This window comes from Hetaerina americana, unplaced genomic scaffold (assembly GCF_022747635.1).
Source record: "Hetaerina americana unplaced genomic scaffold, ioHetAmer1.1.p SCAF_1, whole genome shotgun sequence".
In the NCBI taxonomy this organism is placed as follows: Eukaryota; Metazoa; Arthropoda; class Insecta; order Odonata; family Calopterygidae; genus Hetaerina; species Hetaerina americana.
The window spans coordinates 1,088,488-1,104,859 of NW_027286069.1; the positions used below are offsets into that span (position 1 = coordinate 1,088,488).

General features: G+C 36.6%; 1 protein-coding gene across 2 annotated transcripts; it reads right to left on the reverse strand.

Annotated features, from left to right (window-relative positions):
• Positions 1–2,802: 2,802 nt before the first annotated feature.
• On the reverse strand, positions 2,803–15,000 carry vas (ATP-dependent RNA helicase vasa). Of its 2 annotated transcripts, none has more exons than XM_071584494.1 (13): positions 14,889–15,000; positions 14,585–14,647; positions 14,208–14,502; positions 13,984–14,103; positions 12,253–12,377; positions 11,911–12,096; positions 9,574–9,807; positions 8,824–9,000; positions 8,035–8,233; positions 7,363–7,560; positions 5,997–6,169; positions 5,786–5,893; positions 2,803–4,077 (listed from the first exon to the last, which is right to left on the reverse strand). In XM_071584494.1, the coding sequence occupies exons 2-13, from the start codon at positions 14,630–14,632 to the stop codon at positions 4,012–4,014; spliced, it is 1,929 nt and encodes a 642-aa protein (XP_071440595.1). In that variant the 5' UTR covers positions 14,633–14,647; positions 14,889–15,000; the 3' UTR covers positions 2,803–4,011. The 2 variants fall into 2 exon arrangements, with proteins under 2 accessions (XP_071440595.1, XP_071440587.1); XM_071584486.1 differs by having other exon boundaries at positions 13,984–14,106.
• Positions 15,001–16,372: the final 1,372 nt, after the last annotated feature.

Genomic DNA, 16,372 nt, shown 5'->3' on the forward strand with positions numbered 1-16,372 from the left:
CAAAAATACCAATGAAAATCAGAAAAATTAATAATATATTGGAAGTCTCTACAAGCATTAATAGATTATTGCATTTCATTCATAGGCCCTTACTCATTATTTAGATGCTCCAAATTAGCCTTGTTAACTACGAAAAATTGTGCCTAGGGGTTTACCTCAAATTAAGCAAGGTCATTTTCCACTCTTTTCATCCCAACCCTTCCGTTTAAGGATCCAAAAATATGAAAACATCTTCCCTTATTTTACCTAATAATCAGCACTATCCTTATTATATCAAATCAGTGCTTTTATTACGTAACAAAAAATGCACATTTAGTTTTGACAGAAGCATTTTTACCACAACTGGTTATCGACTGACCATTTCAACTACGTGTTAAAAACTGAAAATGTGGCCACTACTCTTGAAGATAGAATTTATTTTCGTGGTTTCAGAATTCATATAATAGTGCAATTAAACAAACAGTTCATAACCCTTTCTACAGGTTGCTAGATGCTTAAATTCTAAGGTGTTTCATTAGTGTGACTTTTGACAATGTGTTCCTTACGGTTCAAGGATAGTGAAAATTCTTTTTCTATAAAACAGCTGAAACAATGTGAAAACAAACCTTACATACATTCCCTGCCAAACCAACCCTCTTCATTCAAAAAGGAAATGAAATAGAACAGTACACCCTAAAGCCTTACAGAATTCAAGGACAGCCCCCTGCCACTGAGTTTACACTATGGTAAAGTATGTAATACATTGCACAAAGGCATTCCGGAGAATTATGAAGTTTATAGCCATGAGTGGATTATGCAACTACAATTATTATATTTGCTAAACAAGGACAAAAACAAGGGTAAATCCAGCATCTGATGACCAATGATCAGCAACATCATGTGTGGAATTTCTCTTGCCAAAAGAACATGTATGATTGGCATGCATCTAAAATGTTTTTTAAACAGTTTCATCAAAACTTATAACCTCCCCACAGTCGGAAGGTACTATTCGAATTGAAAAAAAGTAATTGATGAGATGTTTCAAAATGCTAATATTACTTTTTGAGTTAGTTCTTCACAATGCAGTTGAGTTGTTACACTATACCATATTGCTACTCACAGTACTATTTCTCACGGCACAACTATTAAACCCAACATAAGCTTGACTATATATATAATGGTTACATATAATATCTATTAATACATCATACACAACCATTTTATACGTACAAGGTATGATCAAAAAAGATAGGACTAATTTTATAAATTTTTATTTCAACGGATAGAGCTTAATCGAACTTGTTGCCCTAAAAGTGAATACCTTGGCTGATGACACACCTTTGCCAACATTTCTTACAGCTCTCGAACCCTACCTGGTAAGCTGCCTTAGGACCGCCCTACAATTAGTTTGAATGTCCGCAATAGAGTCAAATCAGCGCCCTTTCAGGGTTGATTTTAACTTTGGAAACCAAAAAAGCCTTATGGAGCCATATCTGCAGAGTAGGGTGGCTGCAGGATCACGTATCTTCTGGTTCTGGTGAAAAAATTTGTCATAATCAGCACCGTGTGAGCTGGCGTATTATCAAGGTGGAAACGCAATGCATCATTTCTCCACATGTCCAGCCTCTTTTGGCTCACTATGACCCTCAGCCTCTTCAGAACCTTTTAGTAGAAATCTTTGTTGATGGTTTGACCTTGAGGGACGTATTCGTAATGAATGAGCCCTTGCCAATCGAAGAAGCACACCAGCATGACCTTCAAATGGGACCGGGACATGTGAGCTTTCTTTGGTCGCAGAGAATGAGGATCTTTCCACTGAGAAGACTGGGCCTTGGTCTCAACAACATAACCATAAACCCAGGTTTCGTCATCAGTTATGATCGTTTTAAGAAACCGGGTCAGCATTGGCTGAATCCAAGAGTTTCTGACAACTGTCCACACGTTTTTGTCTCTGTTCATCAGTCGGCACCCGCGGGACGAATTTTGATGCGACACACATCATGCCCAAAATGTCTGAGCAATGTCCACTGGCTCGCATACTTTCAGTCAACGATTATCCAGTATCACTTAATGGATTTTCTTCACCATTTCTGAAGTCGCCACCTCACTCGGTCAACCAATGCGATGCTTGTCTTGACAGCTCATACGGCCTCATTTACTCAGCTACCCAATATTTTATTTTTATTTTTTTTATTTATTTATCGACTTAATTGGGCGAGGTTGAGACTAATAGTCCCTTCTTCCACCTAACCCTACATTATCGTAGTAAACAAAGGAACAGACTCACTCAAGAGTAGAATCCAGTTCAGCTTTTACATTGGTTGGGTTGAGGCCTTTCAAATAAAAGTACTGTACCACAGAACGATGACCAATTTCCTCAATTTTCACAATTTCACTGAACACGTTCACTATTGATGGCTGCCAAACAAAAACTAAACAACGTGGCATCTTCACACTTGAAACATATGCTTTATGGATTGCGTACTTCCTAATAGTGATATTTTTCAAACAACTACCACCATCTCTAGGTCAGGACAGGTACTTCTGGGACCATACTCATATGTTGACATAATGAATAAGCATTACTTATACCCACTGATGAGGCATAAGGTCAGGAATCATCCTTGGGCCAATTTTTAACCCCTTAAACGCAAGTGGGGAAATAGATAACGGTAGTTATTTCCGAGTTAACCAAATTACAAATAGGTCAACCATGAAAGGCCTTCTCCCAACAATCCAGATTTTCATGATTCAAAACTTATATTAAATTTTACTATACAATTGGCACAAGGAATTTAAAAAAATGATAGCAAAGAATCTTGTATTAAATACTTTATTACAGCAAAGTTATTCTCAGAACAATTAGGAACATCAAAAAAAATTGTACTATCATGATATAATGGGCAACATTACGAGAAAGCACAAAAACCTAGACTCTGCATGGAGAACTGTCTTTGAACTCCATTAAAGTTAAAAAAAAAATCAAAACTGAAGTAGAACTCATTGCTTAAATTCTCATTGAGCAAATGTGAATACAACAAAGTAAAATAATTCACTCATTAAAATACCATTGACAGAACTAGACACCAATGGTAATTGTCCGCGCACTATCCGCACCAAAAACTGGAATCAACACTTTTGCGCACTTCGACTAGGAGGTGAATAATGCTGAGATGTTGGTTTCAAAGTCACAAAAATGTCATTAAACTTGTTCATAAAAACTATAAGATATCAGTAAATGCAGACCTCATAGCAAAGAAAAAAGTAAGATGACCTCTGCTCAAAGTAAAATAAATTATGAACTACAACCTGGTAGATGTTTTATCAACAATAAGGAAAAAGTATTTAAATTTCCTCATACTAAAAACAAATTCAATACAAAATGTGGTTATGTGAGCCTTTATTCTTAACCCTATCACAAAAAAGCTTACAAAAAGGCAAAGAGGAACACTGTTGAGCATCAGACATTATTGAACCAGTTCACCAAATGGTCATAGTTTATATTAATCTCTTACGATGCAGAGGATTTCATACCAAGAGAGCCATGAAATACAAAAATACATGTAATTAGTAGCATACGAAGTGATATTTCATTGCTTGAATGAGAAAAATCAAAGGGCTATGGGGCATTCCTTGTCTACAGAGTGGAATGCTTTACATACTATTCACAACAAGAAATTTATTGATAGAGAAAGCACAAGTTGAAACAACGGAATGATGCCTAACTTTCAATAATGCTCCCCCAACACCAAGAACTGCAAGCATTGTCACAACGTTCGTGTCGTACATATTTTTGAATGCACAAATACTTATAGATGCACACAAATAGTCATACAAAATGCACAGCCTTAGATTGTGATGACAACAGTCACAAATAGTGTTATAGATGGTGGGAATGTGTTAATGAAGTGAATAGTTTTGGAATGACTGCTTTTATAGCTCAATTGTCTATGCACTTAAGTCTAGCAAGTTACACTGCTATCTCAAAATAAAACCTCATATAATCATCCTCCATTACAAATCCAGGAAGAATTACCACACCTCCTCCTCCTCTTCAACAACTGGTTCTGGATTGCTAGCGGTCTCATTTTGTCCAAACTGGAATGAAAGAAATTACATTAAGCCCAGCTAAATTAGGTGAACTTTTTGGGCAAATGCCAGTAAAAGCTTTTCTTCTGAATAGAACTCATTGATCAAGTAATTTAGAATGATCATTTAATTGAAGTGGTAGTCATTAGGGGAGACATCATTTGTCTCATCGGGAATAAGGGCTAATTAGATAGATACAGATGTTCAAGGAATGTGGGAAGCATGAAGAGAAATGAGAGAAAGCATCAGAATTAGCCTATTCACAATGAAAGGATGTAAAAGGATTCACAATTTTGTCCCAACCGAAGGATGGCATGTTCCACTCAAGCTTTCTCCATGTGGCACCCCAAATTAAGGATAGCAGTACCATACAAAACACTGCCACAGCCAGGGTCCAAATCCAGGGAAGCCAGTAAAACCCTCATACCCCATTATTTTATATTGCCTTAGTGAAAAAATGATTTCTACCAACATATAAATAGATTGACTAAAAAATTGTGTTTTTCCACTAACGAGGAAGATTAGGGCAGTGTTTTAATTTTTCCTGTCCACATATACCATGGTGTTTTTCTAGAGTTTCTTCTGATTCTATCAAACTTCCACACTACATTACCAACAAACTTACACAAAATACACTGACAGAAACTTAATTTTTAGATAAAACAAATTATATTTTTAACTTGCACATATTTCAGCATTTTCCCCCAGCATGGACATTCATGAGTAGATAAAATTTTGAAAATGTGATGGGTTGCTTAAATAAAAATCCTGCATAGATTATCTTCTGAGCCCTACATTGGGATTTTGCAGATTTTTAAGAATCTAGATGAATGTTATCAGTCCATGAGATCCTTCTGTGCTTTTTTTGCTAGAAGTTAGGGAATACGAATACACGAATGACTATTTACTGGAGCCCATTTTGATTTTGAATAAAAGCCCACCTGGAATTGGTACTTTCATGGGGATTAACAAAAAAAAAACAAATTACACTAAAGTAGGCAATGCTTTATATCAATATAGAAATTTGGGCATAAATTATTGCGAATATCATCAGGCACTGAGTGCTTTTGAAGAATATCATTCCTATTCTGTAAAAATTCACCTATAGTGCCATTCTCACTCAAAGCAATACCTAAACCTTACTACTCAGTTGCAGTGGTGAGGTAGGTAGGCAGTTAAGCATCACAGACTTCAACAAATTACCCGCAGGCCAAAAGTGACAACTGTTTACCTACTGGTGGAATACATAGCACATTGAAAGTTGTATGTTTTAAAGAATATCATGAGCTTAGTCGTTCACGTTAACCTCAAATGAAGACAGTACAGAAGCCATTTTCCATCAACTATCTTCCAGAATAATTAATTTTAAGTGTATTCTAAGATTTTTTCCCTTTCCAGTTTCCAAACCCTCAATCAATTATTGCTGGTCATCCTGCGTCATATTATGAAATGATTTCTTTATCCTTGATTTTCCTCGATCATAAAAGTCATTAGAAGGCATTGAGAATTAAAGGAGGCATTAGAAACAAAAGGCAAAAACTACATTGCATTTCATTACATTGAAATGCCTCAGCATGAATATTGCCCACATCTATCTCCCTAAACTTTTGACAATCCCTCACCCCCCCCTGTAATCAAGTATCCCAAAGGATTACTTTCAATCGTTTCTAATTAAATGGCCACTCTGCTCAAATGTTTTCATTTAAGTATTACATACCCTTCGAAAATCTCTGCCACCAAACCTTCCACCATGAGAATTTCCTCCTGATGAAAATCCACCGGCAGATGCAGCTGTTAGAAGCCATGGGGGAATTTCTTGATTTGCCTTAAAAATGGAACAAAACAATTAAATAGCAGAAAAATTCATCAAATGTAGACTGAAAAAGAGGGAGATTCACGAGATTCACAAGGTGACTTCTGTTACATACCTGCTGCAGAATTTTGACTAAGTCTTTGGCTAACGCACCATCCTGTTGAGGGTCATAGAAGCTGGTCGCTTTTCCACGGTTACCCACTCGTCCAGTTCTTCCAATACGATGAACATATTCATCAATTGATTTTGGTAAGTCAAAGTTGACCACGTGTGCTACATCCTTTATATCTGGAAAGAAGATATCATTGAGTGAATATTTAAAACACATCATAGCAAAATACAGAAACCTCACTTAAGTTTTGGATTCACTTGAGATACACATGATCCCCGCCACGAATCTATGTTACAATATGTGACAAGATTTTTCTCAATGCCCAGCCAAAGGGAGTGCCAAACATTTAGTATTTACAATATGTCTAAAACAAAAGATACTGATAAAATTATCTGACAAATTCCAAGAGCAGCAGGAGAAGGCACAACAGACAAAGGGCCATCCACTAATGAGCGTTAAAATGCAGCAATTTCAAAGTGTAAAAATCAACCACCAGATCAGAGGCAAAGGACCCATTTCGGTCAATGCGAGTGATTTTTACACTTTGAAACTGTTGCATTTTAGCAAAATTGCATCCAATTGAGTCCAATTTATACCTCTCATGGGTTCCCCTTTCCATCTACCATTGAACCACATATTTAAGACGCCACTTGTAGGGGGCCAAATTCACGTGGGTGCCTTCCAGCTCTCCCAACCCAAACACCTTTGGCCACCACCAGAGCACTCCACCACCAAATCATACAAATGAGAAGGAATCCTAATGCAACAATTTCGGAATGTAAAAATCAATTGCCTCATGATTTTTACACCCTGAAATAGTTGCACTGAATGGCATATTAGCAGATGACTTCGTTAAAATTTACTGTTGCAGAATCTACCACAATTTCTTGGAATTTGAGAAGGAAGCCAATCGACCAGGACTCCCAGCTGCCCATTAATGCAGAATCTAGGACCAATATGTTCTCTGGTCCATGCCAATCATCCGACACCTGGCTGCGTGCCAGGGAACTTATGCCCCATGATCCACTTCTCCCCTGGTGGGTCTCCAAGCATGGGTGGACCACAAACTGGCTGGCAAGGCCACTTACAAGATATGAATGCCTACCTTTTCAGTCTTGTCGCTTACAGAAGGAAGGAATACTGCAAGAATCCCAACAGGAATAACAAACACCCTAAACTCAGATAATTTAGGATACCGTGGCTCACTAGTCAAAAAGTACAATATAAATAAAATAAAGAAACACAAAATTTTGAAAACCACTTCAAGACCATCCACTTCTAACCATAACGAACATTGCTGGTAATACATTAACCTAATTTTGAAAAATGTAGATGTAGACACTGGTAAAACTTCATTCCATAAACTTACCTAGACCACGTGCAGCAACGGCTGTGGCCACAAGAATTGGCATTGTACCATTTTTGAAGTCCGAGAGAGCACACTCTCGCTGACTCTGCAACCTGTCACCATGAATACTGGTAGTGGGAAACTCCTGGTCCGAAAGATATGAAGCAATGAAGTCTGCAAGCCTCTTCTGCTCAACAAAAACTAACGTCCTCTCCAATTCTGTAAATTAAAAATCATGAGACTATTTCATGACTGGAATGAAATTACATGCACAGAAAATGTCCCTGAAACATTTTTTCCATTCATTAAAAGAAAATTCAAACATCCATATTCCAGAAATTGTTCCATCAAGGAAGTTACATGGTCTGCCCTCAATAAGGGGTGCAGGGGCACAGTGAATCTCACGGAATTAGGATTCGTTTGGCTTCATGTTGAAAACATTGAACTAGTTGATTTGACATGAACTGACCCTTCTAGATAAAATATAGTAGACACTGAAAATTAATCATGTTGCTATTTTTAATTGTGGAACACTATTTCATGGGGAAATGAAAAATGGATTAAATTAGAATTACGTTCGGAAAAGCACACCCTTCAGTTATTTGAAATTTTAAATGAAATGCAACAACAGACTCCTCCAAAACAGTTGCTTCCAATATTATTAGTGGAATTTATGAGAGAAGATCACGGTACCTGAACTTTCTCTTAGCATTTCCACGAGCTTCTTTCGTTTCTCAAACTTTGTGACTTCATAAAATTTCTGCTCCACATCAGAACAGGCACCACCCACAATTCCCACGGTAAGGAAAAGATAATTATATAAAAATTTCCCCGCTAGCTTCTGTATTTCTTCTGGAAATGTAGCTGAAAACATAACGGTCTGCCTCTCTCCCTTAAAATACACAAGTGAAAAAATGAATTATTCACTTCACACTATCCGTTAATAGAAAAGCAAGCACCATTAAATAAATTATTCACCAAATTTATATAAATAAAATCTAAATAACCACCCTTCAAATCAAATTTGCTTGGGAGGGTACAATCTTCAATCAATCTGGAACTCAAAAAGTTTGTAAATCCCAGGGAACGCATGGTCAATTTCTAGCCATTAATTTCAATGAATTGAATATTGGTTTTAATTTATTTATAAACATAAGCCCCAGAGTTGCCAGATTATCTGAGACTGCATTCCAAGTCAAATGCCAGGACTGTTTCTTTTAAGTGAATTTTCAGTTTAAAAATAAATTACAGAATTTCTTTGCAGGTTGAGTTAGCAGTTTCTATTAATATTTGGAATTCTCATTGCATTACTTTTTTCCAAGTTTATTTAAATGTATTAATATTAAGAAAAATTATCAACGACAATTGGAAAAAAACAATTTGTTCACCACATTTTGAAAAGATCCTATTTTGCATACATTTTTATTATGCTTTACATAGTACATAATAATGGAAAATAATGTTATTTCTCGACAAACTTACTGTTTGAACCATCGATGGGTGTTCCAATAACTTTTCCACAGCTGGCATAAAACCCATGTCTAACATTCGATCTGCTTCATCCAAGACAAAGAACCTAACCGCACTAAAAGCTATAACTCCCTGGTCTACCAAATCCTGAAGCCTTCCAGGAGTTGCCACAAGGACATGACATCCTTTCTGCAAAATGAATGAAACCATCAAACTTGAAAAATTAAGACACCAAATAAGAATTAGAGAAAATCAATAGCAAGGAAGTAGAAAATCACAAGATTGATCAAATCACTCTGGCAAATACTCACAAGGTTCATATTCATTAATATTCGGGGGGAACAGAGGATTCATAGGTTTATGGATGTTTCGTACAGAAATGTCACAAACTAGCAACAAAATTTTTTCTACTATGTCCCAAGCTCATGCATACTGTATGTGCACTCTTTCTCTTCAAACTATTTAGCCTCTAACATTAAAACTTAATCCCCATATGACATCTGAATCCATAGTTTATAAAAAATTACTATCTTCCAAAGAAAAATTTTAGTTTAATTTTAACGCTTCGGCAAGAGAACAGCATTATTACGAGGGACAAGGGCCCATCAAAAGGATGACCTCATCACAAGACATTCATTCAAATATATGCCTGGTGTGGACATTTTCACCCCAATAAATTCTTCACTTCATTTTCACCCCATCCTAGCTGGGTGTTGTGAACCTAAGCGAGTTGTTCTTCAACTGAAATAGCATCCTACTTACCCGAACTTGATTTATCTGATGCATTCTGGATGTTCCTCCATATACCACACAGCAGCGAATGAGAGAGGAATGAGCAAACTTCCTGGCTTCGTTGAATATCTGAATTGATAGCTCTCGCGTTGGAGATACTATGACTGCTAATGGGTTCACACTCGCTCGGTATCCATCATCACCAGAGGATTGGCCAGTGGGATCTTCCAGAATATTGTGGATGATTGGCAACAGAAATGCAGCCTTTATAAAAACAGAAAAATATCAATTTATGGCCCAACAACAGGAACAAGTGAATATTTAAAATATTTTATTGAAAACGTTCTGTTCTACTAACAATAAAAAAAGGCAAAGGAATCCACATTGAAATACTTCTAATCAGCTCATTCAAATTAATCTCAGATTTGCAGTCTTTGGACAAAGGTAGACTACAGCTCATTGCCCAATCAGAGAATAAGAAATTAATATTTCAAAAGTATTAAAAAAAAAAATCAGAATCGGGCCAATGTCTGGATCCTGTCAAAAAATTAAATAAATAATGGCAACCATTAGTGATGGGTTCTCACTCATCACCCACCCACCCAATATAATAGCTGAACCATGCAATTTTTATTCCACGGTTCAGCTATTTTAATGTTACATTTACTTAGATTTTTTTACAAAAATTACATTCACAAATTACGTTATTTCTAACATTGCTTTGCAGGAGCAATTTTGGATTAGTTCAACAATTTGTACCTCCATTTCTAAATATTTTATTGACACCTTGGGTATTGACACTGTCTAAGGCGACACACTGCACCTACATTGAAGTCTTCCAACAAGATTCTCAAGTAGTAAATACCAAGTGCTTCATGAAACCACGTACATTAAGAAAAGAAGGAAAAAGCATTTGAAATGAGTCAATATTTCTTATGCACATAAACATGAAGGATTTAAAATTGAGCATTTTTCAGACAATTTGACAAAATATCATTGAAAAGAATGATGTAGCAACGCAATCTTAAAGTTAATACATGCGTGGTCTGTGCAATAAATTGTGCGAACTGGTGCAATCTGGCGGCCATGACGTGGACTATAGCCCCCAGACCCCCCCCCCCCCAGTAGCGGTGCTAGTTGCCTGAGACCCAATGAGCAGTCCGCTGTGTTTGGCGGATCGTCGAATTCTGCACATGGTACTAGTTATGTTAGTTTCTGTTGTTCTTGTTTTTACTGTTTCTCGAAAATGGAAATCGACGAAATCACAGAGCAACTAATCAAGATCAAGTATTTGGTGAAATGCAGTAAAAGTTATCAAAATATTACTGAAATGTTGACAGCTGCTTACACTGACATAATACTCCAAAGAACACATCTGTTTCCAAGTGGATTAAGCATCTTAAAGATGACCGACAAGACGCCACGGATGATGCAAGGCCGGAATGACCTTCAACCACCTGTGTTTGACGACAACATTGATCGTGTGCGGTCCCTTGTCTTCACCGATTGTAAACAAACTGTCCAAATGATAGCTGATGAACTGAATTTAGGAAAATTGACAGGGCATACTATTTTAATCAAACATGATAGATGTATCCTTCACCATGACAATGCACCTGCACATTTAGTATTGTTTGTCCGCCAGTTTATGGCAAAAAAATTCAACCACCATCCTTGATCATCCTACTTATTCGCCTGATCTCGCCCCCCTGCGACTCTTCCCTATTCTCAACATGCAAAAATGTGATGAGGGGACACCACTGGGAAGATGTGGATACAATAAAGCAAGAAACGACGAGAAAACTAAAAAGCCTATATGCCGAGGACTTCCAAGGGTGCTTTAAACAGTGGATAAGAAGATGGAATAAGTGCATCACATCGCAAATGAATGGAGAGGACTTTGAAGGGGACAAAATCGATGTATAGACTAAATTTTGCAAAATTAAGTTTTTATGGCCTCAGTTCGCGTATTTATTGGACAGAGTGGTACACTTATTTTATTCAGATGACAATACATGCAGTATCTTGTTAAATATCCAATATTGTTGCTATTGCAATAAACACCCCTCATATTATCCAGGATTGTGTAGATCAAGGATTGAGTAGAGAGATCAATGCAACAGTCGAAGTGAATTGAATGAGAACAAGGGTGGACATTTCAAGTTTCGCATGTTTCCCACCAACCCAGAAAATTTCCAGTAAGCCTGTTAAAGGTACCCTTTCATTTTCAACATTTTTTGTAAGAAATAACAGTGGATATACAATAGTTTTCCCTGATACCATGAGGAAACATATGCAAACACGTGGAAGGGGATCACACAGAAGGTGGTAAGACCTGCTTAAATGACAGAAATGATGATTACTCACAGTTTTCCCAGAACCAGTTTGGGCACAAGCCATTAAATCACGCCCAGCCATGATAATGGGAACCGCATTCTTCTGGACCGGAGTTGGTTTTTGATACTTGCATTTTTCAATGTTCTCTATTACTATAGGTCTCAAACCACTTTCTCTAAAACTTTCTATTTTTCGAGGTGGATTTTCTCCGGTCACCTGGATACCCGAAAAAAAATATAATAAAACAACTTCCAAAATCTCATCTTGAATAAAGACTGAATAAAAATAGATTCCATTCAATCTTCCAAATAGTGAATGCATTAAGGATGACAGCCAAGTAAGTAACAATAATATTCCAATTTCGGTGCTCACCTTCACATTTATATTGTCATATTTACTAAAATTAATTCCAGAGGTGATGCCACCTCCAAATATTTCAGTCTCATCATTCGATGGGTCGGGTGGGATATAGTTCTCTCTGGGTTTCTCCTCTGCGGCTGCAAACGAGAAAGGGCATAGTTGCAAGAGGTCCAAAATAACGATTAATTTATGTTGAAAATTAATTATGATTTACTTTGGCATTGAAAATGGGAGTTCACTGCCTTCAAGTCACTGACTACATTCATATTTTCAGGATTGATAGTACTTGGACTAAAGATTTAAGTCATCAAGTGAGAACTAATTTGAGAACATTTGCAGATTTAAATTTGACAAGTTCTAAACAAGTGAAAAAGCAGTTATGCAAGTTAATTCTTTTGGCATCGATTGATGCATTGCAATATTGGAAGTATAATTTTGTAGATATTTATCTGCTCTATTAGGAATTTTAGGAAATAGTTGTAAGACCACCCAAACCAAAGGCAAGAGTTAATAACACACCACAACAAGTGACAGAAATTATTAGGCAAGTTTCAGATGGTTTATTTACACTTCTCATAATGTTATTTTTTTGGTAGTTAAAATGAATTTCCAAGATAATTAGAATTTCTCTCTACATGAATGGTTGAAATTCAGAGAGAGTGGTGATTAATTTGCTTGAGCCCATTTCATGTAAAACCCACAGAGCACAAATCATTATAATGGTCACTGTTAAGCTCAGATGAATATGTAACAAGTCCTACAATGTATGCCACTGTGCAATGAAATGAGACTCAATGAATTTCAGTAGAATTAATTGTTAACCACTGACGAACAATATTTTACAACAAAGCAGAACTATGATATTGTTATACAAGTACAGCATGCATAACAAAAAAGGTTCAATTGGAAAGGACTGTTACCGCTGACACTGTTTTGAAGAGCATTAATTAATACTATTTACCAAGGGATGTAAGGAACCTTAAAATACCTATTGGTGTACCAATAATTTGATATTTCAATACAATATATATGCTGCAAGATTATTCCTAATATTTTTCAATTTATCGTGTAATATCAAGGATGTTCTTAAAGCAGTTCAGAGGCATACATTTCTTCAATTATCAATCGTTGCGTAGCACCCACATGAGTTCTTAAATAACTGAATAAAACACTAAGGGCACTTCTCAATCCTCTATATTAATGTTACAATGCAAATAGCATTAGTAAGAACCTCCCGAATATGTCATCCAGATGACTGAGCATATTAAAAGGGACATATGGAGTATTATTTGTCAGTTAATTAAACATTGGTTCACCTGCACAATTACACTGGCAACAAATAAATTACATTAAAAGCAATACCACTGATGCAAGATTTTAAATACTTTGGTTACACGGGTAAAGAAATTGTGATAATCAGAAAATGGCTAATATCACATTAATCAGGAATATTTTTCAGAGTTATTGGGCATTTATATTAGTTTTTCTATCAGAATGGGAAGTAATTGACCATCAAAATTTCTATTATATCAATTGACGGATAAGCTGGGGCTTATTACTTGGGAATTGACTAAGCCGGAATTAAGGGGGGCGTCATAAAAGTGACAGCAGCGTGAGATAAATTTGCAAGAATATTGATATGTCAATAGGTGACTGAAAAAATTATATTTCGTAGGTGACAATAAACGAACATTTTTCAAAACCAAGAGATAAAGAAGTTAACAATATGGAGCGTATGCTTACCACCATCTCCACTGCCTTGTGAAAAATCAGCTCGGTCACCTCGCTGATATCCACCACCTCTTCCACCCCTCCCACCTCCACGGAATCCATCATTATTGCCCCATTCTGCATATCCACCTTCTGCTGAAATTATAAATGATTACCCAACATATAAATTCAATGTTTCATCAAATGGAGTCGAATAATTACATTTTTTATTGGTATGATAAATTACGATCCATTACCTCCATTATCACCATCTCCATCGTCGTCATCTCGGCCTCGTCCACCTCTGAAGGACCCTCGACCTCTGCTGCTTCCACGACCTCCTCGTTCACCACCTCGGGAACCCCGAGATCGTCTGGACCCATATGAGCCGCGTCCAAAATTATTGTTACTTGAATCGCCAAAGCCATTTTCATTGTCATTCCCACCGTATGAATTAGAACTCGGCGACGAATAATCATTTTTCAATATGCTCAGTCCTCGACCCCGGCCAAACCCGGTACCTCTGTCAACAACCTCCGGGGAAAAGGAACCCTAAAAAATAAAATCATACGAAGCAAATTACATTAATTTTAAGCTATGGTTTCAAAGCTGTAACACCATTTCAAGGTTTTACCATATTCATCTGGACTGGAGGCGAGTAATCATTCCAATCGTCATCCATTATAGTTTGACAAACCTTGACGAAAAAAATACGAAGTATTAGTACACCTGTATCACTGCCAAGAGATAATATAAGACCATGCCACTTAAAGGCATCGCCTTTCCAGAGCTGACATTCACTGTCAACGATAAAATAATCAAGAAAGCACGTGGTCTTAACTTCATGTACAAGCAAAAGATGACTGCTATATTTATTGTTAAAACGACATTCCAAACATAGACATCCATTTCATTGCGAAAAACAGAATAGTAATTACCTTACAGCTTGGTAAAAATGTCCTCCACAGGGATCTATTAAGAAAACCACAATTCCCTCCCTATTTGAAATCCCAACTAATTCTGATAACTGCGAAATCAGACCATTGCTTGATGAAATTCGAAACTAATCGATATCAACATTTGAAAGCGATTATTCGATAGCTGGTAGTCAACATAATGTAGAATTTTCATTTATTTAGAAAATATACAATTATAAACTAATATGATAATGACAAATATATTTTTATCATTAGATTAAGGGCTTAATTTCTCATTAATATGTAATCTTTCAATTTTATAAATTAATAAGATATCGACTATGAAATCTTTTCCCGCTAAACTTCACAAAAGAGCCAATCCCTGCTACAATGAAATAAATGAACGAAAATTTGCAATTACTACAATTAGATGAGTAATTTAACAACTAAATAATCATCATAAATATTATTTGTGTTACACTTCGGTCATAACCATTTTATGATATTCAAACATCATATTTTTGCCGCCAAATTAGACCCATGGAAATTGTTAGGTTGTGTATCTACATCGTACCCTGTTAGCTAGGATATGTGGCAATGGGTGATTACACACTAGCCTTAAAACATCTAAAATTAAGTTTTACTCAATTTTTAATCACAAAATATTTATGTAAAGCCATTCAAATGAGGAAAATCATGATTACTACAGTTACAGGAAAAACGGTGTCTAAGTGAGGTACACGTCCCTACGCATACGCTGTAGCTGACAAGGACAATAGCTAAATCTAGATGATATAAAGACAGCATATTGTTCACTAAGAATGAAAAAGTACTTTTCCAACTACCAGCAGTCAGAGTTATTATGACCCCTTATGAATTGAGAATAAAACGGCATCTTGAATCTTTGGAACCACCATGACTCAAGAACGGGAAATTTTATATTTGGAAAACTGCCGAAATTTTATTTTTAAATTTTTGGTTATCAATTTGTGATAATGGCTGTAAATGAAATACTAATAAATGGAGGAAACCGGGCTTGGTTACCGCGGCGTAATCTTTCAGAGGTATGGAGACTTCTCTATGTGTAAAAGGTACTATGCTATATGCTAGACATGTTTCCCTGCAAGCCACCGCTTTTGGTTTGTGGCAGAAGAAGATTGCATATCAGGCTAATTTTGGCGATTTTCTCCGGTTGGGTTAATCTGACGGTTTTTATTAATATGAAACCATACTGCGCGCAAGACCGTTGATTTCCAATCGCACACTTTAATTTCCTCAGAAGTGGAGAAAAGTGGGCAATATCGAGATAATATAGGCGCAAACCGGAAGATTGTCCCGCGCATAGACGGTGGTAAGTTATAGCTCTACTGTGAGGGATAGGAGTTGCGAAGGCAAACTTTTTCTCCAACAGATGCCAGGTGCTAGCAGAAGATAGCCGTGGTATATCCAGCTAACACCTCGGCCCCTGTGAATACACCACCCAGAAGTAACCGTCATGCTTTACA